Source organism: Spermophilus citellus (assembly GCF_964194105.1).
Source record: "Spermophilus citellus genome assembly, chromosome: 6".
Classification (NCBI taxonomy): domain Eukaryota; kingdom Metazoa; phylum Chordata; class Mammalia; order Rodentia; family Sciuridae; genus Spermophilus; species Spermophilus citellus.
The window spans coordinates 113,184,323-113,210,457 of NC_138187.1; the positions used below are offsets into that span (position 1 = coordinate 113,184,323).

The following is a 26,135-nucleotide window of genomic DNA, read 5'->3' on the forward strand; positions in this document are numbered from 1 at the left end:
CTATTGCTGCTGGCCCTGGCGATGGCTTTGGTAGGTCCTGCAATAAGGTGTCAAAACTATAAGAGTTCTGTACAAAGTAAAGGACAATGTCTTCCCTCCTTCTGTGATATGATATCAAAGGGCAACAAAGCAGTAAAGCTTATATCCAGTGTTTTCTGAAATTACTGCTCAAGTAGTTCTTTACATTTCTACCCAAAGCCCCCCCTCCCGCTTCTTATAAGATCAGCCTCCAAGGACTGCAATGAGACATGAGTCCATAGATACCCAGATTGGAAGACAAATGAGTGACAGACACCACACGGTCTCTAGAGCTCTCTCCCTTAGGGCTTTGTTACAAGGTCAAGTGGGTCCAGCTTGGCTCTAGCTCACAGAGGATGAGCTCTGCCCAGGAGACTCCTTCATTCCTTCTAAATGGATTTCTGGAGCCCCCTCTTCCCAATTCTGCCAAAGAGAGAGTTTAAGTCTAATACTTACAAAGAATGAGACACCAGCTGTATTGTTATTTGGAGGTGAAAAGCAAATATAATTTGTCAAAACATAAAATTCAAAACTAAAGAATAGCCCTGCTATGAGCTTTTAGTTTGCCTTTGATGATGAAATTACTTGTCAATAGTCTTAGCATTAGAACATGAAGAGGAAAATAAAATTTCAAACATGATAACATTTACATTAGTATCAAAAAAATCCCAATACCTAGGAATAAATCTAGAAAATTGTGTGAGATTTCTACACAGAAAACCATGAAACATCACTGAGAAAAATTAAATATGACATTAAGGGAGACCTATCAAAGTAGAGAAATATACCTTACTCCCAGATACAAAAATTCCTAGATAAAAAACAAAGATGTTTGTTCTTCCCAAATTGAGCTACAAATTTATTGTAATTCCAATCAAATTCACAGCAATTTTTTGTGGAAATCAATAAGATGATTCTACATTTTAAAGAAACACAAGAAAGGGCCAAGACAATCTTAAAGAAAATGTTACTTATACTACCAGATAGTAAAAGTTACAAAATTACAGCAATGAGGTCAGCATGGAATTAGCACACATTTTTCCTTACTTATACATATAGATTCTTGAATAGACCCATGGAATAAAGCAGAGAGGTTAGAAATAAAAGTATACTGTACAGTCCTCTAATGACCTCACTACAGAACAGAGACAGAATGAGTGTTTTTGTTTTGTTTTGTTTTTTACTGTGAGGTGTATCAACTGGATATCCATTATGGATAAACAATACAGAGTGACCCCTACCTTACATTGGTCACAAAACTCAGGACTGCAGACATAAAGTAAAAGGCAAAACACTGAAACTTCTAGAGGATAACATAGGAGAATATCTTCATGCCCTTGAGGACAAGGAATGACTTCTAAAGTAAGATACAAAAAGCACAAACCATAAAGGGAACAATTGATAAATTGGATTTCATTAGAGAACTTCTGCTCATCAAGATACCATTAAGAATGAAAGCAAACCACACAATGGGAGAATAAATTTGCAGTATACACATCTAACCAAGGACTCATATCCCCACTGAATTCCACAAATCAATGAAATCTTAAAAGTGGATGAGTGGAGCTGGGTGTGGTGGCACACACCTGTAATCCCAGTGGCTCAGGAGGCTGAGGCAGGAGAATGGCCAGTTTAAAGCCAGCCTCAGCAATGGTGAGGCGCTAAGCCACTCAGTGAGACCCTGTCTCTAAATAAAATACAAAAAAAGGGTTGGGGATGTGGGTCAGTGGTTAAGCACCCCTGAGTTCAATCACTGGTACCAAAAAAAAAAAAAATGATGAGAGACTAAAGACTTGAAAAAGAACTTCATAAAAGAGAGCATACAAATGGAAAAAAGTATATGTGTGTTTACACACACACACACACACACACACACACACACTCGCTCAACATCATTAGTCATCAGATAAATGCAAATTAAAACTACAATAAGATGCCACTGGATCCTGGCAGCATTCTATTTCATGACCTGAGTGCTGATTTCACAGGAAACTGAGTTGTACACTTACAAATCTATATACTCCTCTCTATGTATGTTACTTTAACTTAAAAAAGAAAGAGACTTAAACACTTCAACTAAATGAAATGTGTGGGCCTTGTTTGGCTCCTACTTCATACAAGCCAACTGTTAAAAAAAAAATTGTGAGACAGTTGGAGAAATTTGAGCACTAACTGCATATTTGATAATTAAGGGATTATTAATTTTTTAGGGGTTACAAGGGTATTGCAGCAATGTTTTTAAAGAGTTGTTATCTTTTAGAGCTGCATATTGAAATAGAAGTATGTTATAATTAAAATAATACCTTGTAGCCTAGTTTTCACGCCCTCCCCCGAGCAAGCAGTAGACTCCTACAGCCTCCCTAAGCTGACCTTTTCTGTCATGTCCCTATATATCAAGCTCATACTATCTAGCCTCATCTCAGTTAGGTATTGGTGGCTTCCCTTGACAATGGACCTGGCTAAAACTGCTAACAGAGTAAAATAAACAAGTATGAAATCCCTGAATAAATCAAGTCTGGCTCTTATTCCAGAATCCTCGACTATTATAGTTTAGAAATCCTCATTAGATAGATGAAAGTGGTTGCAAAAAATAAACCTGGCTGGGGCCTCGGGATGTAATGTGTCTCTCAAGAACTCCAGTTTTGGGTGCTTTCCTAACTCACAAGGAAAGAAAATTCACTTATTCCTTCTTGCTGTCATTTGCCACATCTAGATGTAGTGTCCTAAATCAACAAATTTCCAGGTTATACCTAGCTTGCTCTACTACCCCTGTTAGGCAGAATGTCTGCATTTCAACAAGGACTTCTTGGAGAAATAAACTATATCTTTGATAAGGCACCCCCATGTGATAGCTTCTGAAGGAAAGAAAACCTTTTAGTATCCCTTAGGGGTTCACTTATCTACTACTAATTAGGCTGATGAAATGATGCAGGCTTCAAAGGTAAGGGGATAAGGCTTCACGCACACAAAAGGGCTAAGTTCAAAATTTAACTTACAAAATTTGTTCCATTTCTTCTTTTAACACCTACAGAACTAAATAACAGCTTCCTTTCAGAGTCTACCACCAGCCATCTCTGAAAAGTAATGTATTGGAGGGGTTGAGCACCTGTTTTGAAGCCTGTGCACCCAATTCTGCCACACAACCAGTTATATGACCTCAAATTTTCTGTGCTTCAACTTATCATCTGTAGAGGTTAAGATATTGTAGAACCCTCAAGATTGATGGAAAATTAAAATAGTACAATATGTATAAAACACGTAGAATAATGCCTGCCCCAGAGTGTTAGCTCTTAGTATTATTTTATACTAAGAAGCTCCACTGTGGATATCTATCATCACAGGAAAGGATAAGAATGGTACAAATGGCCACTAAAAAACAAAGTGACAAGCACAGTGTAGAAACTCTGGCTAAACCTTATGAACACAACTATTTCTATGCCATAGCATTTGTTGATAAGTTGGGGATATGAGAAAAAGACATTCTGAGATAAGAGGTCAAAGGGATAACAAAAAATGGACATCCTCATCTTTCAGAAATGTAAGGAGAAAGCTGGCTTTTATGTGTGAAGAGGCAAACTCCACTAGTATTAAAAGTCGCTAAAATTCCACTAGTCTGATTTAGCCCAACACTGTTCTACTTGCCTCAGGAAACACAGTACTGTTTTACTTTTATGTTGTTAATATTGGCATTCATGGCCTTTCATTCAACAATTTTTTTTCAAATTTAGGCTATTATAGTTCATACTTGCCTATATATTTACTATTACTTACTAAAGAGCACAATTTAAAATGATTAATTTATTTAGGTGCTGGGGATTGAACTCCAGAACTTTTAGAATGCTATGCATGCAGTCTACCATTGAGTTACACCCCTAACAAGATAAAAAGGCTGAACTGAAGAAATCCAGATATCCTTTCAATAATTTTTTATATGTAACTATCTACTACAGTCTTTAAATTTTTTCAGTTTTAAGTGTCTAATCATTGGTCTGTCGTCTGTATATGGTCTGTGTATACATATTTTCTTCATAATAATTAGAACTTAATAGTCATAATTGCATTTTTCCATTATTATTTATGATTATCATAATTCCAGAGGGATAACTAGTACATTTGAAAATAAGAATGAGGATGACTGCCCAAAGGGCCTGTTGTCTACAGTCTATGCAGAGACTCCCAGGGCTATTAATTATTTACCTACTTTTCAGTTAATAAATAGGAATGTCTTTTTGCCCTTTATTCCCCAGATGAATTTAACCAAATGAGAGATGGGTTATATATGTATAGAGACAGCAGTCTGAGAATACAGGAGGTACAGGTGATAAAAAGGAGATTTTTTTAAAAAACAAATACACTTAATGTCAATAAAATATGCACAGCATTGCTTTATCTGACGTGTTTTTATTATGAATAAGTTTTCATGAATATTTGGATGGTTTTTTGAGTGTTCTTTTAAAAAGGTGAGGGCTTTAAAAGCATAACATTAATACAAAAAAAAGAAAGTAAAATTATCTGTAATCTTCATAACTCAAATAAAGTCTGTTGACAATTTTTAAAAATACATTTATATAGTGGAAAATACAAACACTGAGGAAAAGTATAAAATGAAAAATAAGAACTTTGTTATCCCAGTCCTTCACACAAAGGTAAACCACTGTTTATGCTTTTCTGTCCTACCAGGAAAAAATATGGGCATATGTTTTTATTCAGTCACTAAAATGCATCATATTATACACAATGTTTTGTAACATGCATTTTTTACTTAATAACATATCTTGCCACCATGTACTTATCAGCACATGGTGATTACCATTTTATTTTTGCTCTTACAAACAAACAATGCTTCAGTGAATATCTTTGTACCCAGAGGTTAATGTTACATGTGTTTTTTTAGTGTAACCCTACCACAAAGTCAGTCCAGCAATTACAAACTACTCCAAGCAGTCTATACCAGCAGTATGGTAGGAAAAAATGAATCTTATTTCTATGGTCCATTTTGATTCCTTCAAAAAACTTCCCAAGACATTGTTATTTATGCCAAGTGGATCTCAGGAACAGCTTGAGATGGCTATTGAGAAAAGGACCATTTTCAGATGAGAGGGAGGTGAATACCTGTTCACTTCTGACTGTAAAGCAGAAATTCGTCCTGGGTTTGCACAGAGATATACCTGGTTTGCCACCCCAACTACTAAGTACAGGAGTACACTGAATGCTCATGGCATGAATCAAATGTTTTTGGGAGGTAAGAAAGAGCAGGAGAGATGCATGGAACAGTAGGTAAAATTGCCAGGTTACTGTGCCTTTATCCCCTCATGGAAGACCAATATGAAGCATGACATTCAGAGTTGTCTGCCTAAAGCTACATAAGAACACAGCTAAGTAACAGAATAGGAAAGTGACTACAGTCCACAGTTCAGAAATACTGATAATATTAAAACTATCTCATACCTTTGCACTTAGCTGTGTCGAATCATGTATTGATTGACTGGTTGACTGCAGAGTTGGGCTTGAACCCAGGGCCTTAAGCATGCAGGCAAGCACTCTACCACTGAGTTACATCCTCAGCCCTCTCAAATTCTTTTTAAATTTTGAAGGACTTAAATTTATCTTGAAACAATTCAACATAGTGAAATATTACAAGTATTTGTTCTATTTGTGATTTCACTTGACCCCCACATCAACTCTATCAGACAAGCTACCCTGTGTCATTGTCCCTATGTAAAACATGATGTGTCTGAGGAGCAACAAAGTTAAATGACTTGCCAAAGGACAATCAGCTGACTAAGTATTCTGACTCTAAGAATGCTCTCAAATCCATTCCCTAATACTTCCAAACCCACCAAGTCCAACAAGTCTAGCTTGCCAATTTTACCTTTAAGAAAAACTAGAAATGAAACTATATATAAATATATCCCTTCTCAGGATACCTGAGTTTCTGAAAAACATCTCTTCCTAACAGAAATTAAATAAATTGGTATTAAATGCTAGGCTGAGGTATACACTTAAATATTTTATATATAATTATATTTATTTTTAATTAATTTATTTATTTTGCAGTGCTGGGGATTAAACCCAGGGACTCCCCCATGCTAGGCAAGTGCTCTACCACTAAGGTATATATTCCCAGGCTTTAAACTTATATCTTAACAGAAAAATAACTCTCTATAAGTTTTACAAAGGTTTGTGAAAATTTGGCTTCACGTTTTATTATAAACACCCACACTATCTTTACTTTTTAAAATCTAATAGCTTTTACTTTTTACAATGAACAGTCCAATGAAGTGTCATTTGTATATCTAACACCTATTTCTTGAGCTGTCTTTGAGTCAATCAGGACTGACTGTAGATGAGTGTTTTTCAAACTTTGAGAATGACCTACAAAAGAAACATATTTTACCTTGTAAAGCTTAGACATATATCTGTCATTGAAACAAAAGTTTCACAAAATAATAATCATCCCTCCTATGGGTGGTTTATTTGAATATTTTCTATGTTTTTGTACTTTTTCACTTTACTTCTTAAAATAAAAATTGATTTTATGACTCACAAATGGGTCATGACCCACAGTCTGAAAAATACTGGCTTGGATGAGTACACAGATCCTACATTCACGGAATTTATACACTACTTGGGAATCTCATATACACATAGTTCACAGATATTTTAGAGGTGGAAAGGCAACAGAAGTCAATTGGATACTGCATCCCTGGAGGAGGGTGATACACCTGAAAGCCTTTGCCTAAATATTTTTGGACATTTAGGTTCTTATTTGGAACCCAGCATAGGGTTGGTCAGATAGAGTTCTGTTAAAACAGTACAGAAATGAATTTAATCAAATATCTAAATATATCTTCAATTTCTTTTTCCTACAAGACAATTTTACCTTTATTCCTAAACCCAACTTAATCTTTTCCAGGATGAGAATGAAAAGGGGAAAGCAAGTCAGGGGAACAAAGGTATCCAAAGGTTCTGATGGCTTGGAGAATAGGTCTCAGCAAGTTACATTACAAGCAGTCTTCATGATTGTGGGTCCTAATATATGATACTCTCAATGACGGATGGAGGCTGGAAGTCAGGAAAGGCTTCTCAGAAGAGGTCTGAAATGAGCTGAGTTTTGAAAGATTAACTGGAATCAGACAGTGGAGAAAAGATGGGAAGGTGGAACCAAAGATTCAGAAGAATAAGCCCAGCATATTTGGGGAACAGTAATGAAAGGTTCATAAAGAAGATCAATAAGAGATAAAACTTCTCCATAAATATGTACCATCATCATGTGTTAATTAAAAAGAAAAAATAATGGAAGTCTTTAAAGAGTGAGAAAGTCAAAAAGACTAAAGTTGAAATTAATCTGTGGAGAGCAAGACAGAATTTGGATTTTATCTTGCAGGAATACAGTATTACTGAAAGTTTCTGAGTATGTAGAATGGTATTTCAAAATTATCCATTTGCAAGTAGACCTGAAACCTGGCTCTAAAAAGCCCTAGAATTCAGACAAAAAGTTCCCAGTCTGTTTTTGTCTAAAGAAAAATATAAGGGCTGGGGATGTGGCTCAAGCGGTAGCGCGCTCGTCTGGCATGCGTGAGGCCCGGGTTCGATCCTCAGCACCACATACCAATAAAGATGTTGTGTCCGCCGAGAACTAAAAAATAAATATTAAAAAATTCTCTCTCTCTCTCTCTCTCTCCCTCTATCACTCTCTCTTTAAAAAAATAAATAAATAAAAATATAAACACACATGGACTTGAGAAATGCAGAATTCTAATAAAAGCAATCTTGTTATCTAAAAGTAAGAAAAGCGGGATATACATATTGAGTTTAGATAGCAACAGAATCCAGTTTCTTCTTCCTTTCCTCTTTCTTCTTTTGCTAATAAAGTGTTGGCCTGGTCTGTAGCTAAGTGATTATTTCCTTTATAGGAAAGCTATAGACTATTCAGAATAAATCTACAGACTTTATTCATTCTCAGTGTTGCTAGGGGTCTAATAAATTACTACAAACCATTCTGCAAAAAGCATATTTTGCCTAAACAATAACAACCTTTTAACAATAAGGCCTCTACAGTTAATATACAAACAGAGATCTCTAAATGTGTTAACTGTCTAGTAATTCTGGCTTTGCTGGATACAGTGACAGTGCCCTGTGAACCTTGACTAGAACTCAGGTCTGTCTCAGGTGAATATAAATATTGTACGTGAGTCACCTTGCAATTAAAGTTGCCACCTGGAAGCATATTTAAGAGATGAGAACTGCAAAGCTAAATCTCTGTAAGATCCTGCCTTGTTGTCTTCTCCCTTCTTTCAATCTAAAGGTCGAGAGAGCTCAGAATTCTTTACTAATTTCTCATCAGCATCATTTGAATTATACCTCTAAATTTAAAAAGAACTACTTCCAAAGACCTCCAAATTAAAGTTGATATTGTAAATTTGGGGATATAAGATGTATTACTTCAGTCAGTCTTTTCCAGAGGGAAACTACTTTAAAGAAAGATTTTTCAAACTTCCGAGAAATTTTATACAATGTATAACAACATACATGTAAACTGGGGGTCGTATAGACCATCTATTCACCAATGATTGAGATTCAGCCATATGTTACTTCATTTCTACATTCCATGTTAGTAAGTCACAGAGGCAAAGAAGCCTCACCGGTCACTTGAAAATTTCAAGCTTGGATCTAAATGCATATTTTGGAGGTACCTGCTTGGTCTGTGATACTGCTCCCTGAACTGGGCAGTGACTCAATAAGAGGTAGCTAGAAGGGAGGAGGTGGTGCTTGGGAAAATGCTAACAAAGAGTGGAGAACTAAAGCAAAGTCCCTCCCCTACTCCATACACTCTCTGCCTTTCTGTGACTTTTTCTGCCATCAGTTATGCTCCTAAAGATTTTATCTTCCAACGGTGGAGCAGAGTCTACTTTGCTCAACATCTCAAACCTCCTGGGATGGCCCCGGGTAAAGCAACTGTGTGTAGTAGCACTTGGCTGTGTAAATTCAAGTTTTTCCATCCTCTTATGAAAAACTTGGTTAATCCTGGTTTCAGTCCTGGATATAATGCATTAAGCCAGTCGGCAGAGGCCTACCACATCCCGGTGCCTGGAAGTTTCTGCTACCAAACCTGGCCATCTGCTCGACCCATACCTTCGGCCTGTGACAGTGAAACTGCAGTCCCACCGCACATCTTACATTTCTAGGTCACACTGGTGTACACAAGCACGCACGCACGCGAACTCTGCCACCCTGTGCACGCCCGGCCTCGGAGGGCGGCCACGAACTTACTGCTCGCCGAGCCGGCCCCGCCAGGGCGCCGGAGGGGAGGCCCGAGCGGGGCCGGGGCCGAAACCAGCGGCAAGCCGAGGTAGGGGTCGGGGTCGGGTCGGACCCCGGCGACCCGCAGGTATCCCTCTCCTCACCCCCGGGCCTGCCCCCGGCACACGTGCCGGGTGACAGGCCCCCTATAGGTTCCATACCTGCCACCGGAAGTGAGTGAGGAGGGCAGTATAGGCATTTCCTGTGACGCGAGCGCCTGGACTCCATTAGGCAGCAGCTGGGGGAAGAATCAACACACCAGGGAGCAGAGCGGAGCGGACCCGAGGACAGAGGCGGCAGCTGCCTCCACTGCCGCCCGCCGCCGCCGCCGCCACCGTCGGGGCTCAGCCCAGCGGCGGGCCCCGCGCCCCCGCAGCTGCCCCGCGGCGCCCCCCGGCGCGACCCCCGGGCCGCGCACCCTGAGCTGCCTCCGGGAGGGGGGGGGGAAAGGGCCCGGATCCTCCTTCTCCCCCTCCTCCTCCCCTCCACTCACCCCCACCCTCCTGTCCTGACCCCCTCCCCGCCTCCCCGGCCCCCCCTCACCCCGACCCTCGCCCCGGCCCCCGTCTCCCCTCCCCCGCCTCGCCCCACCGGCTTCCCACCACGGCCTCTCTCGGCGAGGAAACTCTGGCCTCCGCTTCCTCCTCCTCCGACTCGGACACCGGCGGAGCCTCCCCGCCCCCGCGGAAGAAACCCCGAGCCTCGGCGGCGGAGGGAGCAGGAGAGCCCGGGGCTTCGGCAGGCAGAGCAGGCCTCTCTCCTCCGTCCTCGTCGTCCTCTTCCTCGTCGTCGTCGTCCTCCTCCTCCTCCTCCTCCTCCGTGGTGGTAGTGGTGGGACTCCCCCCGGCTGCTGCCCCTTCCGCCGCCGCCGTCTCCCACCGAAGTAGCTGCCACAGCCTGGTCAGCGGCAGCATCATGCAGGCCAACGGGGCAGGAGGAGGAGGAGGAGGTGGTGGCAGCGGCGGTGGAGGAGGAGGGGGCGGCGGGGGCCAGGGACAGACCCAGGAACTCGCCTGCTTGTCGGCCCAGAACGGAGAGTCGTCCCCCTCGTCGTCGTCGTCCGCGGGGGACCTGGCCCACGCCAATGGGCTCCTGCCTTCCGCCCCCTCCGCCGCCAGCAACAATAGCAACAGCCTGAATGTCAATAACGGGGTTCCCGGCGGGGCGGCCGCCGCAGCCTCCGCCACCGTCGCAGCTGCCTCCGCCACCACCGCCGCCTCCTCTTCCCTGGCCACCCCAGAACTGGGCAGCAGCCTCAAGAAGAAGAAGCGGCTCTCCCAGTCAGATGAGGATGTCATTAGGCTAATAGGACAGCACTTGAATGGCTTAGGGCTCAAGTAAGTATCACTTGCCGGCAGCTGGTGATGGACAGACCGAGGGACTGAGGCCACAGGGGAGGGGGGAGTGGGAGAGGAAGGCTGGAAAGAGCTTGCTCAAAGAGAATGCCGCTGGACACGCAGAGCCCAGTACAGAGGAGGACACGGCCCAGACAGGCCCACCCGGGGAGGAGGAGCAGAACTGAAGGGAAATCGGGGAATATCAGTCAGTCTGACAAATTGTGAGACTAGCTGGGCAGTTGAGGGGTTGGGGAGCGGTAGTAGCAACCAAATAATGATCCCTCTCCACGCACCTTCAGAGCTTAATTGTCTGTCAATAAAGACAGATGCGGGAGTGTGTCTCTGTATTTGTTGGGGGAGGGGTGGATTAGAGCTGGTGGAAATAATGAACCTTGGAGGATTTGTTTTTCAAGTATATCTCAGAGGCATCTTTGTGGGACACCTCCCCACCCCCAACCATGACAACAACCCAGGCAAACTACCAATCAGGAAAGACAATCACCGACAAGTGTTTATGGAAACTGGGGGGCTGGAATAATTTGGAAAGAGGTTGAATAAATCTGATGGGAATAATGAAGTAAGATATTGTGTTGATGTCATTTAAAGACCCATATGTGTGTGTACAAGAGGCCTAGCACTAGGCTGAAATCCCAGTGTAAAAATCAAGATGATTGCCTCTGAAAAAGGAACATCTGAACTGGTGAATAATTTGTTTCCAAATACAGTTTAAGGGGCCTTGTGTAACTAACATAGGATGAAGATAGACATGAGGTTTTACCAAATCCCACCATTCTGTATACACACAAAGAAAAATTAAGAGGGTGGAAGGTAGGATTGGTGGGAGTGCCCTGAAGCCTAATGGAGGAGCCAGAATCGGAATGATATGAAGGGGAAACCATGCAACAGTTTACTATCTTCAAAGCATAGATTAAAATAAACTCTTAGGTTAGCCAATATGTAGTTTTGTACTTATGGATTTGTTGGCGAGTAGGAGAAGGACCACACTTTCTGAAAATGATTCAAGTATTTTGATTCTCAGGCAGATCGTTGCACTATTGGGTTGAAAAATAAGTAGAACTGAAGAAAGCATTGCATTGAAACAAAATATATAAGACGGATAAATGGAGTTCTTAGATTTCAAAGTATGTGATAGGAGAAATTACATTTGATAAATCTTTTAAGCTCTCAAAGAGAAATATATTGTAGGAAGATTTCACTTTATTCCCCAAGGAAAAGGATTAGTATGAAAACAGATTTTGTAAATGCTAACAGAACATATTACTGAGACAAGAAGCAAGCTGACAGCAGCAGGAGGAAATAACTCGTGACTGTTTGGAACCTACACCATAGTAAATTTGCTATTTTTAGTATAGAGAGAAAGGAAATGTTTTTTGATGCTGGATTTATTTTAATTTTAGAGATTGACCTAGTAGAATTTCTGTGTGACCATAATATCTGGGCGGAAGACTCTGCCTGACAGGTCATCTATTACCTGTATGGTACTAAAGATTTTATTTTTCAAAATGTAGAACCATCTGTAGTAGCTCGATCCTGGGATTTTGTTGGTTTGTTTTGCTTCATTTATTTGACCAGTTGGTTAGAATGCATTTTTAGAAAGTTTATATACTTCATTAAAATTCTGATACATTACATTAAATAGCAAAAGTAGAAAGAACTTAATTCTGGCTTCAAGATTTTTAACTTTACTAGAAATAAATTTTAGGTTGCAGTTTTAAAATCAAGTTTGTTCAACCAAGCACATCAAACCTTTTTTTTTTTTTCCCCTTCACGGTGAGGTTAGCTTAAAAACTTTGCAATTGTTTTCATAGACATTAGCTTATTTGGAAGAGTAAAACCCTGAAGTTGGTCAGGTCTTTTTTACACTGTATCTCTCCTGCAGCCAGACTGTTGATCTCCTCATGCAAGAGTCAGGATGTCGTTTAGAACATCCTTCTGCTACCAAATTCCGAAATCATGTCATGGAAGGAGACTGGGATAAGGTAAAGTAGGGCATATAGAGCTGTGTGACTGCTGCTAAAATTATATATTTGATGTGCATTTTATGACATTTCTGTTTTTCTTTTATACCAATTTTTGCAGGCAGAAAATGACCTGAATGAACTAAAGCCTTTAGTGCATTCTCCTCATGCTATTGTGGTAAGAGGCGCACTTGAAATCTCTCAAACGTTGTTGGGAATAATTGTGGTAAATACACTTTTGTTCTTAGTTTCACATTTATGCTTATTTTAGTAGGTTATTGATAACTCTAGGCATCTGCCTCTTATAAAAAATAAGGCTTGAAAGTAATTAAATTTCATATAATTAAATTTGTAAATAGGATGAGTTGACTAAGATGTTTTAAGTATGAATAAATGTGTCATTTGAACCTAGTTTATTAGTTAAGGTTTACAAAAATTATATTGAAAGACCTTCATGCTTTCAGTGCTATTAGTAGGAATTTTACATTTATAGAGTTAAGGATAAAGTATATGTTTATAACTACTCAAAATATTGAATGTTCTGGTTAAAGAGAAAATGTGTTTGGGAGTGTATACATATCCATACAGCCTTATAAAGCTGGTACTGTCTTTTTTTTTTTTGAATTTTTGGGAATTATAGTTAATTTAAATCAACACCATTGGTGTACTCACCATTTTCTGTCCTTCCATTCTGAGTGATGTGAATTGACAGTGTCAAAGTTTATATAATATGTATCACTCTGGTAGAGGGTTTGTATGCAGATTTGACCATTGGGCCTTGCTTACTGGCCTTATTTCCCTGACAAGATCAATTTAGTAGTTTAACCTGTTCGCCTCTTCCATAAATTTTGACAAATCTTTTATACTAATGGGCTTTAATTGTTCAGTAGATGTTGGTGAGAGAGAGGAGGGAAGAAGTTTTTTCTAAGTACTGGTGATTGGAAACCCTGAAGAATCAGCTGCTAGCTGGTGGCTGCTGGCTTTTTAACTTCTAGCTGATTCATTTGTTGTCAAAAGCAGTTTCCTGTCCGGTGGGGGAGGGAAATAAGGGGAATAGGAAGTGAAGTAGGGAAACCAGCTGTTTGTTAAATATTAGTAAATGACTGTTAACATTTGGGTGTTTTTTTTTTTAATTGGGTCAAACATTAACCTTTTTCTATAAACTTAATAGAACCTGATGGGTTGTTTTTTTTGTTGTTGTTGTTGTTTTCTTTTTTCAAAGACCTTATTACAAAAGAGTTTTCAAATTCTTAATATCATTCTTTACAATAATATGATCCTAGAAAATAGGCTTCAGGTGAATTAAAGATGCAAACACATATAAACAAACATGGATTCATTTAAATTGATCAAGTACATTCTATTCTTGCAAAATACCCAAAGATTAAAAAATTTAAACCACCTATCAAGTCAGATGATTGATAACTTAGGGAATAACAATTCTGCAATAATATTTAAAAATAGAAGTTAAAATAGTTAAATATATTCAAAAGGATTACAGGTTTTTTAGTAACCAAATTAGTTTTCCCAACCAGTGTTTTTGTGATTTAAAACGTAATGATATTTTAATTGAGCAGTTTTTCATACATTTTTGGCTCTAACTGAATAAGCTAAATTCAAACAGTAAAAGGGCCAAAATAAGATTTGGGGTTCCCTTCCCATTGGGCAAGTTAGCACTACTTACTTGATGATCATAAAGAACTTGCCTGTGGACTGTTTCAAAAATAAGTGTATATGATTTCTTAGAGGTTGTTTTCCTTACCCAAATTATACTTGTAATTTAGTAGTTAAAATTTTAATGGACTCACTTCCTGTTTTTTTTTTAATTTGTTTATAGTAATTTGAGACTTCTATATTGGATTTAGATTATGACTCTCATTAGAAACCTTCATTAGAAGCAACATGTAAACTGAGGAAAGATAGTTGTAGATAATAAGGAGGAATCCTTTCTTTTTACAGCCTGTTCAGTCTGTAGAACATTCTAGGATCTAATAAAAGATGAAGATTAAATCTCTGGCTGAGCCTCACACCATCAAACTGTTTAGGTATTTATACAAAGAAAGGGGTTCCAACTTTTATCTCACTTTCTGCATTGATGAATCAATTGCTTTTAAAAATTCAATTCAGCAGTTTTTGAAGTTGCTCTTCACCCTTCTGATTGTATTCACACTTACTCCTCTCCCCCACCTCATCTCCAGAAGATAATCTAATGTAAGCTTAAATTTGTAATAATACCTAGAAGATAACTATTTGGATTTTTTAATATAATTATTTTAATTGTATACTCAGACACATTTGATGACAGTCTAGACTAAGTTTGCACTTTATTTTTTAAACCTGAATGTTTTTATTGACCCAAACTACTCACCTCATCCTCATTTTTAAATGGTTTTCAGTCATGTGATATACTAGGAGTAGCAGAAGTTGCTCTGGATTTTCTGCTAGCTGACGTTATGAATCAAGTTTTTAGTTTGGATTCAAATATGCATAGCCATGTCTGAGGAATTTGAATGGATATTTGAGACCAATAACAGAAAATTTCTGTATATTTAAAAAGGTTGATTTTTTTTTAATTTTTTAATATAACAGGAATATGCCTAACAAAAATGTTTAAATGTTGACTTGACGTACAAAAATTAACTAGTATAATTTAAAGTCAAAAAAGAGTTTTAAGAGCCATGACTTAAATATAATTCATTTCTTATTTCCTCAGAGTCATGATTTAATTGATATAACTTGCTTAGAACTTTATCCCAGAATTAGGACCATTACAAAGTTAGGAAACTGCCCTCCATAACTTGACTTTCTGTATATCGTTTCTGAGCTTTTCTTCCACATTAAAATTCATTCTGACAATAGGAGAGAAAAGAATAAAGAGTCCAAGCATGGGGTATGAAATGTGTGAGGCAACAGCAGAATTTGCAATGTGAAGCTGTCAATCTATATCCTAGTCATTTATCAATTTCCGGATTTTATTAGATGTTAAGAGAAAGAAATATTGCCAGGCCCAAAGGTGTTGAAAAATCATTTAAGAACAGAAATAATCTCTTAGAGGTCTAATTCGAAGTTGGAAAAGATATAAAAAAGACTTATTCAACCTTCTTTTTCTCATTTGTTCTTTTATTCTTCAAGACGCTAGTGATCTTAAAAATAAAGTTTATAAGTTAGTAGGGTCCTGTCTCCATCTAAGCAAGCTCTTATTTTACCTCATTTTAAAAACTTTCTCAGTAAATAATTAATATTATTTGTGAACTAAAAGATCTTTACTTTCTTTTTTTTTTAAATAATTTTTTGTTGTAGATGGACACAATATCTTTATTTTATTTATTTTTGAGTGGTGCTGAGGAGTGAACCCAGTGCCTCACAAATGCCAGCTCTACCACTGAGCCACAACTCCAGCTCCCTTATTTTCTTGATTATACTTATGTTTTTATGCTTTAAGTTTGGGGAGATAAAATACAGATTTGCTCTCTATGCTTATCATGTATCAAATACTTAAGTTGAACTGATTTTTAAGAGAAAAATCATTTTCTCTTTCAATCAGATCTCCAGCTATATTTTGCTAGCAACATGTCAATTGCATAGTACCAAAATCTGATGTCTATTGAGGGTATTCTTTATCTAATCTGGAAAAATGACTCGGAGAGAAATGCTCTTGCACTACTACCATTCCCTGTACATACATAAATAGGTATTTATATCAGCTTCTGTCAAAGTTTTAGTCTGCCGTTTGCTTCTCTTCTGCCCCATAGAATGAAAATAACATGTTCAGTCAAAGCTCTTAGTGGGAAAATAAGGGGGAAATAGCATTTGGAGTACTTCCCCTACACACATTGGAATGGGGGAAGGATTTGTCCTGAATTAAAAGAAAGAAAGAAGTCACCTCAAATTCTCAGTTACTAAGAAAATTTAGTGAAGAAATTCAATCACATGCTGGCCAGTTCCACATGACATTTGAATGAAAAAATTTTGCAAATAGATATGATTCTCATGTTTAAATCAGAAATACACTAAACTTTTGATATTGTATTGATATATGGAAATATATGAGCTCTTCATTTATAAAAAGTTGAATTATTTTCCAGAAGATAAAATGGTGAGAATATCCACAATAACTTCAAATATAAAATCCTTTTTTGTTGTTTTTTGTTTTTGTTTTTTTGTCTAGTTTTTTGTTTTTCTCACCTGATGAACTTCAGAGTATTTTTTGTTTAACATATAAAGGTTAACTTCAGAGTACATGTACAGCATTATACTTTTCAAGGCACCTTGGTGATTAGTCAGATTCATTAATCTATATGTGTAAAATTTTATGTGTAATTTTCTTGGGGTTTTGGATCTTGTCTCAGGTTGAAATTTTTTCTGTACTTTAACTATAGATGTAAGGTTAGATCATTCTCAAACATAAGCAACTTGTCTTATGAAGGATGTATTTAAATGTTTACCTAACATATATAAAAAGTTTTATTTTTGTTTGCTTTCTCTAAAACAGTTTTAGAAACTTATAGTTTATGCCTTTAAATACTTTTTAATAGAAAATCTTAAAAAACCAATTTATTATACTCTTAATTCTGTAAATATATGGTAATTTCTTTATACTATTTTGTGACAGCATTTTTTAAAAAAATGAGTTTGAAGTAAACATCTTAAGAAAAAAAAACTCTAACTTAGGTTTTTATTTTAAATGGACTTAAGATCTTTAGAACTATACCCTTTGGAGTCTCTAAACATTGTCTACCTTCTGACTTTTCTACTTACATTGATTGGCTTGCTCAAGTATCACAAGTAACAAATATGATGAAAGGGTCCCTCCTAGCAGTAGTCCCTAATTATGAAGTTTAAAAGAAGTTTTAATGTGGAATTCACAGATATGATATTCACAAATATCTCTCCTCTCTAGTTAAAAGCTGCTAAAATTGTGAAGATAATCACTTTCAAGTAAAACATTAAATGATAAAATAACATTAAAAGAATTAAAACAAAAAAAATAGCTGGGCATGGTGGTACATGACTGTAATCTCAGTGACTTGGAAGACTGAGTGTAGGAGGATTGCAAGTTCGAGACCAGCCTCAGCAACTTAGGGAGGCCCTAACTAACTTAGTGAGACCCTGTCTAAAAATAAAAAGGGTTAGGGGTGTAACTCAGTGTGGTAAATCACCACTGGGTTCAATCACAAGTAAACAACCCCCCCCCAAAAAAAAAATGACATGATTGGTTCTGGGGGAGGGTGTTAAAAGTAAAACACATTTCAGAAAAAAACTAAATGTGAAAGTGCCTCACAGCAAGCTAAAAAAAAAAAAGTGATTTAGCCTTTTGGAAGAAAAGAGCTGATAATAATTGTACTTTGATCAGTGATCAGATTGTTACAAATACACAAATATAAATATTGAACATTTTTAAAAACCTCTAAGTTCAAGGTAGGCATCCCTTTATAGCTGCCTACAAAGAGTGAGAATGAGCTTTTGTACTTGCCTGCTTTAGTCATAGGAAGCTCAGTATTTCATATATCAACCTCTAGTTCATTTGTTAGATATTGTTTCTTACTTTCTGAACTGCTTAATTCATCTTTTACATTGTTTTGGGTTTTTTGTTGTTGTGTTAATAATTTTTGTTTTTGTGGTATGAGGAATCAAACTGAGGGCTTCAGGCATACTAGGCAAGTGCTCTACACTAAGCTACACCTTTAGCTTACCACGTCATGGCTTTTAAATCATTCTTCTGTTAATTGGTTTCTCTCCAGTGTTTTTGAAACGTTGCATAAAACCCTTCAGTACCTTATTATAAAGGTCAGACATTTTTAAAAAGCAAATTTGGAATTCTTGGAATAGTTAAAAATTTTAATACAAGAAATAAAATTCTGAAGGAACATGTAGGGCAGAATTCATTTTTTTCCTGTGTTGATGAAGCCTTGGTCACTAATGGACTTGTCTGGTTTAAGAGTCAAGGCAATTTTCCTAAGATGTAAAATTGAGCAAAATCAGATTTAATCTGCTATGACTCTATTAAGCCACATATTTTGAGTCATCTTGAAGCTTTATAAAAATACTTTCAAAGGGCATAGTAGAATGGTTTCTACTGTTCTGTTTAGGCACAAACATTTTCTGAAACTTCCATCAACTTTTTTCCCCTGACTGCTGCTTTCTGTCATGTCAGAGGATGAAGTTTTTGCTGCTGCAGCAGAAGTACCTGGAATACCTGGAGGATGGCAAGGTCCTGGAGGCACTTCAAGTTCTACGCTGTGAATTGACGCCACTGAAATACAATACAGAACGCATTCATGTTCTTAGTGGGTAAGGAAGCTGAGTTTAAGACTCCAGGTTGATGAAGAGGCTATTTTTACAAAAGTTACCATTGGCCAAAGTAGTAACATTTTTTCATGTGAACACCTGGAAATTCGGTGGATAAATTCATTGATGTGTGTACAACCTATTTTTATCATCCTAGAAAGGAAGATATATAAATGGGTGAAAGAATAAAAGAAATAAGTAATGCCTGTGAAATGCTATTTCAAAATTTTTACAAACTCTGTGGCTTGGATCACAGTAAACAATGAAGTGCATACAACATTTTTTGCAGATTTTTTGGTATTGAACCCAGGATCATCCTACCTCTGAGCTACATCCCCAGCCCTTTTTTTTTTTTACTTTTTATTTTGAGACAGGGTCTTGCTAAGTTGCTGAGGCTGGCTTTGAACTTGCAAACCTCCAGCCTCAGCCTCCTAAGCCTCTAGTATTACAGGTGTATACCACCATGCCTGGATAATCCTTTAAATGTTAGAATACCCAAAGTCTTGGTTCTGGGTCCCTCTTCCTTTCTTGGTCTATAAACTTAGAAAAAGTAATCTTTCTATAATATGCTTTCATGTACCATCTAAATGCTAACGGCTCTTAAATATACCCTGTCATCTGAACTCTTAATAGCCTACTTAACAGACTCCACTTGGATTTTAATATGTATCTCAAAGTTATATATTCAAAACAGAATTCTTGATTGCAGTTTTACTTTCCACCCATGCCCCTACAGACCTAGTTCATGTTGCCTCTAGTAAATGGAAGACCCAGTTGCTCAAACAAAAAACTTACGCCTTATCTTTGCTTTTTCTTTGTCTCTTAACTTTGACACATATGGCCTAACTTCAAAAACATTCCAAATATGTCCATTTCTCTTCAGCTCCACAATTTCTATCCTGGTTAATCCTTAAGATTCAAGTCTCCTAAAATATTATAGTAACTTCCTACCTTATTGCATTCCTTAAGCCCTTAACCATGCATATTTCACATAGCAGCCAGAAAAATACATAATAAAACATAAAGTAAGCCATTTCACTCCCTTGGTTAAAACCTTCCCCTAGCTTTCTGGAACATTTAAAATAAAACCCAGAATCTCTATTTAAGCACACAAAATCCACACCCCCATCCTTTCTTGCTTTTTCTTTATTCATTACTTTCTAGTGACACTAATTATTTTCCTTAACTTGCCAAACCTTAAGTCATTTGCACAGCCTGTCCCCCTGTCTTAAATGCATTTTCCCTAAGCTTTGGCTACTAGTTCCTCAGGTCCCAGCCCAAATGTCCTCTCTTGCAACTGTCCACTGTTGTTTGTTGTTGTTTTGCAATACTAGGGATTGAACCCAGGGGCATTCTATCACTGAGCTGTACCTCTAGCCCTTTGTATTTTATATATACGTATCTATTTTTTTTAAGTTGATAGACCTTTATTCATTTATTTTATTTATTTATATTGGTGCTAAGAATTGAACCCAGGGCCTCATGCATGCCAGGCAAGTGTGCTACTACTGAGCCACAGCTCCAGCCCCAAACCTTTGTTTTTTTTGAGACATGGTCTTGCTGAGTTGCTGAATCTGCCCTCCAGTTTGTGATCCTCCTGCCTCAGTCTCCCAATTAGCTGGGATTTTAGACATGTGCCACCATGCCTGGCTTGAAATGTTTTTCTTTATAGCATATTTCACTATACCGTCTGGCCCCAACATCTAGAGAATATCTAATACATAACAAATTTTTAGACCAAAAAAATGGGCCAAGGAAGCAGATCGTTATTTTACAAATAAGAAAGCCAAGTCTTATAGAAGTATCAGCCCAAAATAAGACTAATAAATCAAAGAGCCAATTCTCAAAACCTGGTTTGACTTATTCCAAAGTCATAAGTCTTGAAACAAAAAAATTCTGCTAGATATTTTGATATTGTGGTTGACAAATTACTTTGTTCTGATTATCTTTTTTATAAGGTATCTGATATCTTTGTCACCTAAATATCATTCACATAATGTATTTATCTTGTCTGCTCTGATAACAGGATTTATAATTTAGTATTTAGCTTTTATTCTAAAGTAGACTTCAGTGTCAAGTTTATTCCCTGAATTTTTGACCAAGGGATGACAAGATGTGAAGCTGGGATCAGAATTCTTGATTTCTTTTTGTCTTTTCATTTATACTGTGTGACTTTACATAAACAGACATTCATTTAAAACTTCAGGTTTACTTTGTTTTCCAAAGGGCACAGAAGCAACCACAAGTCACTTTTGCAAAGTTTAAAAAGTTAGTGATTTTCCCATGCAATTTTTTTTATACCTTTAAAAAATTATATATGTGTGTGTGTGTGCGCGTGCATATATGTTTGTATGTGTGTGTGTGTGTATATATATATATATATATATATATATAATTTTTTTTAATGTGGTGCTGATGATTGAACCCAGTGCCTCTCACATGCTAGGTAAGCACTCTACCACTGAGCTACAACCCCAGCCAGCTCCCACCCCACCCCCACCCCATACAATTATTGATAGTGGATAGTGAATTAGCCCAGAAAGTTATTTTAGAAACAAAATTTTCACTTATAAAACTTCTGATTGGGTGTTTTTTTGTTTTGTTTTGGGCTTTTTTTTTTTTTTTTTTTTTTTTTTTTTTGGTACATGTATATGTAGCACTTTGTTTTGTTTAAAGTAAGATCTTTTCATCATCTAAATCACTATTTATATACTATATAGCAAGAGAATAGATAATTCTGTTGGGTAAGAAGCCATTAAATTATTTGTACTCTTAAGTGAGATAAGTGTTTTGCATTTGAGAAGGGGGCACGCCTGGCATCGTGGCTCGTGTTTGTAATCCCAGTTACTCAAGAGGCTAAGGCAAGAAGGTCACAAATTCTAGGCCAGCCTTGACAATTTAGCAAGAACCGGTCTCAAAATAAAAATTTAGAAGAGCTGGGATGTAGTTGAGTGGTAGAACATCCCTGGGTTCAATTTCCATTATCAGGGTGGGGAAGGAATACAGAAAGTAAAGGAAGTGACAGTGCTCATATTAACTGAGAGGTTTCTGATACCTATCATTTATTGAGCTTTGCCCATACAGCAGGTAGTAGAGCAAGTATTTCATATACTTCATCTTAATCCTAACAGCCCTGTTGAATAACCTTTTTACAAGTCAGATTTGTTTGGCAGAATACCAGACAAAACAGCAAGAGAGTTAGTTGCCAGGTCTAATTTCCATGTTTGAATCAAGTGCCTTCACTGCTTTTATTCTTAAATTCCATTCTTAGAAGAGCCAGAACCAAGTTAGAGCCACACAGCAGGGGACTCTTATGTATTCTCCAGAATCCATGAACTTCAGTGGTTATGCCACTTTGTACATAGAGTGAGTCAAAAAATCCCAGATTTTGTGCTCTAGGATTTCAGTGCCTTTCACAGGATGACAAGGATGTTATCTATTTATACCATTTCTTAAGTGATTATTTGTTATAAACTCTTGAAGGTATGTTGTTTTTTGTTTAATTAGTGTAAATATCATTTAAGGTTTTTTTTTGTTGTAGTTATGTTTTGTTTTGATTTATTGTTCAGAAGCCATGAAGTTAGCAGTGGTTAAAAGTAAGGCCTGCCATGAGAATGCCTAGGTTTCTACATTACAGTTTGTCTCTTTACCCACCCTCCCCCCAGGCTAGTTTTGTACCTAGATTTCTTCATTTATAGAAGTAGAATAATAATGGTGCTTATTTCATACAGGATTGTTTTGAACATTCAGTGAAACATGTCGAGGGCTCAGAATAGAGCCTGGCACACAATAGGAGCTACATATACATAATTTATAAGAGTAAAATCTAATGGATAACAGCAGTATTGTATATTTAGCTGTAATTATTGCATTACATTTTAGTAATTATATATAGATTCCAGGTTATATCAATGAGTTGGGTCCACTGTACAAATTCATTCTTGATATGTATTAGTAAGAACTGGATAACCAAAATATAGTCAGTATTTTTTAATTATATTCCAAAGAAAAGGGTTTGATGTTTGTTGCTTTCTCTTTTGATTTTTAGGTATCTGATGTGTAGTCATGCAGAAGACCTACGTGCAAAAGCAGAATGGGAAGGCAAAGGGACAGCTTCCCGATCCAAACTGTTGGACAAACTCCAGAGTAAGAATCTTAATATTCGCTGCTTTTTTGTTTTTTTCTAAGATTAGAAATAGATATTATAGATCAATTAGGAAGATCTATATCTAGACATACTTTTTTTGAGTGGTTATAGAAGATGATGAGAATCCATTGAGAAGTCCTTTAAACCAAAGATTTTCAAATTACCATATCTAACCTCAGGAGTCAGTGAGAGGGTGCTTGTCCCATAACAGTTTTCCTTTTATTTGTATTATATAGTGATACTTTTCTTAAGTTTTCTTTGGAGGAAAAGTACAGTGGTTAGAGAAAAGTATGTAAACCATAGCCTTAAGCCACAAGCATTTTCAAATTTTGTTAATTTCAGTACTGAGGTCTGGAATTTTTTTAGGTACATTGTTTTATTCTTACCCCACTGTGTTACATAACTTACAAATTGTAGTAAAAGACTTTCTCTTTGCTTAAATTATTATGTATTATTATGTAGTTTTTATGTTGAAGTAGGGGTAGAAATCCTGAGAATCAGAAAACCATGAGTTTGGAAAGGCATAAGGTATTGAAGGAATAGGTTGTTATTGATTTCAAAACACCTCAGCTGGGCTTGGTGGTGCATGCCTGTATTCCCAGTGGCTGAGACGGGAGGACTGTGTTTGAAGTTAGCGGGGCAATCCAGGAAACCTTTCTCGAAATAAAAAGGGATATGAATATAAAGCACCACCACCAGGTTCAATCCCCAGTACCAAAAGGGGGGGGGGGGGTAATTACCAGTTATTATCTGAATTATCACAGTATCCTTGGCATTAGGAGCCATTTGATGGGAACTAGAACTTAACCTGTTCCAGCAGTTTGACTTGCTAATTGGAGTGTTTTTATGTAACTGACTTCCCACTAATACACAATCATCATTAGATTTTCTTTTGATCATCTTATACTTTTCTTTGTTTTTGTTGGGGTTTTCAGAAGATTCACCTACAAAATAAAGCCCTCCTACCCAAGTATATGCCCATCTAGAGGCATCATCACTGTAACTTTTGATAAATATTCTTAGAATTCACATTATATCACACCCTCTAGAACTTGTCTGTTTAAGAAACAATATCATTGAGATAGGGACAAGTACAGCAGATGATGAGTAAATGTCTAAATTAAAGTTTACGGTTTATTATTTTTATTTCTCTTTTTTAAAATATCTTTTATTAAAGCCTATTTACCACCATCAGTGATGCTTCCCCCACGGCGTTTACAGACTCTCCTGCGGCAGGCGGTGGAACTACAAAGGGATCGGTGCCTATATCACAATACCAAACTTGATAATAATCTAGATTCTGTGTCTCTACTTATAGATCATGTTTGTAGTAGGTAAGAGAAAAACTTCCTATATTCTGGAAAATGCTAACATTTTTACAAACACAGTTTTGAACTTTTCAATAGAATGTATTCTTTTTTAGAATTTTACCCTGTAGCTATATAACAAATTGTCTGATTTAGCATTTGTTCATAAGTAAAGCTAAAACTACTAAAATTGAAAATTAAGAAAAATTTGTACATGCCTATATAGTAAACTATATTCAAGATCAGAAATTAGCCAATTTTTTCTCCTCTTTCTTATCTATGGGTTTGGTTAGTCATTTTCTGTATCTAACAGTTTAACTTTGGCCCATTATTTTCTGGCTTAAAGTTTTGTTTAGACAAGAGATATTCTCAAAATAATTAGAATAATGGCTATTAATTTTCTAGTGTGCATTTTGGTATTATACTTACCTACATATATAACCAAATTTATAAGAATGCAGGCTTGTCTTCCAACATCGGGAGTATTTTGATAAAAGTCTTCCTTGTATTTTAATAATGATCTCCAAAATTAAAGCAGAGCTTTAATTTTAAAATACTGAAAAACAAATTGGAAGTCTATCAAACTAGGAAGGAAATTACTTTGGTTCTGATGAAACCAGACAGAAAGGTGAACAGCTGTAGTACACATGCTACATTGCTTTTAGTAAAGCTCAATCAAAGACCTAGTGAAAGTAGCATGACTAAAAAGGACAAAGGTGTACATGTGCCACATGTGGTAGCAAACACAGGTAATTCTAACTACTCCAGAGGCTGAGGCAGGAGGATGGCAAGTTTAAGGCCAGCCTGGACAATATAGACCTTGTGTTAAAAATTTTAAATGAAGAGGGTTAGAGGGGTAGCTCACTGGTAGAGTAACCCTGAGTTTCAATCTCCAAAACTAATTAAAAAAAAAAAAAGGCATGTGTGACAGCTTTGGATAAACACAAAGAACTTCTGAATAACCATAAAATACATATGTACTTTTATATAAAATAATATTTTAGGTATGCATAAACTACTGTTTTTGGAGGGTGATTGGTATAGGGGTGAAACCCAAGACCTCGTGAATGCTAGGTAAGGACTCTCCCATTAAGCTAAACCTAAGCCACACAACCCAGTTGGGGATGTCATTTTGACCCTAGTCTCCCCACTTAAAATTTAAAAAATAAAATTATCTGAACTGTTGGTCTTAAATTACTTAGAAGTATTAGTCATCTTAAAGTATTAGATTATTACTTGGTACATCTCTGAAGTATTCTAACAATGTGACTAGAGATCCTTTTCACTCTTTTTAAATATTATTCTTTGACTTGAGAATTTTTAAATCTTTTCATTTAAATTGAAAAATAAGAAGATAATTGATTAAAAAGCTATAGTTTCATGTTTCATAGTTCTTTTAGGGGTTTTGAGAACAACATAAAATGAAAGCAGTTGTGGCCTCACATCATTTTCGTGGTTCATAAATGTATTGCTGTGATAACTAGAGGCATCAGAAGGTTAAGAGCTCACCTTTCTGTTTGGAGACTGAAATGTATGGGAATGTGGTGTGCATTTTTCCCAATTGCTTTAATTTTTCTATCAGTACCTGTGAAACTAAATGATAGTGAATACTTAGCTTAATTTTTTTCTGTCTTCCAAATTGGGTCAGGTTCTCATAATCCAATGTAGAAAGCATTCCAAGGTTTTACATAGAACTGAAAGAGTTGTTCTTCAGAAATAATCATTGGTAGTGGGGCTTGGTGACACATGCCTGTAA

General features: G+C 37.0%; 1 protein-coding gene and 1 long non-coding RNA gene across 3 annotated transcripts in view; one reads left to right on the plus strand and one right to left on the minus strand.

Annotated features, from left to right (window-relative positions):
- The window catches only part of LOC308651512, a 110,784-nt gene extending 101,035 nt beyond the window's left edge, over window positions 1-9,749 (minus strand). Inside the window, exon 1 of the long non-coding RNA XR_014022570.1 lies at window positions 9,199-9,749. This is a non-coding gene — a long non-coding RNA (uncharacterized lncRNA). The remainder of the gene's footprint in view (window positions 1-9,198) is intronic.
- A 12-nt stretch (window positions 9,750-9,761) lies between these two features.
- The window catches only part of WDR26 (WD repeat domain 26), a 44,697-nt gene continuing 28,323 nt past the window's right edge, over window positions 9,762-26,135 (plus strand). The window contains exons 1-6 of one of the 2 annotated variants that reach the window (XM_081298655.1): window positions 9,762-10,658; window positions 12,559-12,658; window positions 12,759-12,863; window positions 18,792-18,928; window positions 22,974-23,071; window positions 24,250-24,406. In XM_081298655.1, coding sequence (XP_081154781.1) covers window positions 10,237-10,658; window positions 12,559-12,658; window positions 12,759-12,863; window positions 18,792-18,928; window positions 22,974-23,071; window positions 24,250-24,406 — 1,019 coding nt within the window. In that variant the 5' untranslated portion in view covers window positions 9,762-10,236. The remainder of the gene's footprint in view (window positions 10,659-12,558; window positions 12,659-12,758; window positions 12,864-18,791; window positions 18,929-22,973; window positions 23,072-24,249; window positions 24,407-26,135) is intronic. The other variant, XM_081298654.1, reaches the window with a different exon arrangement.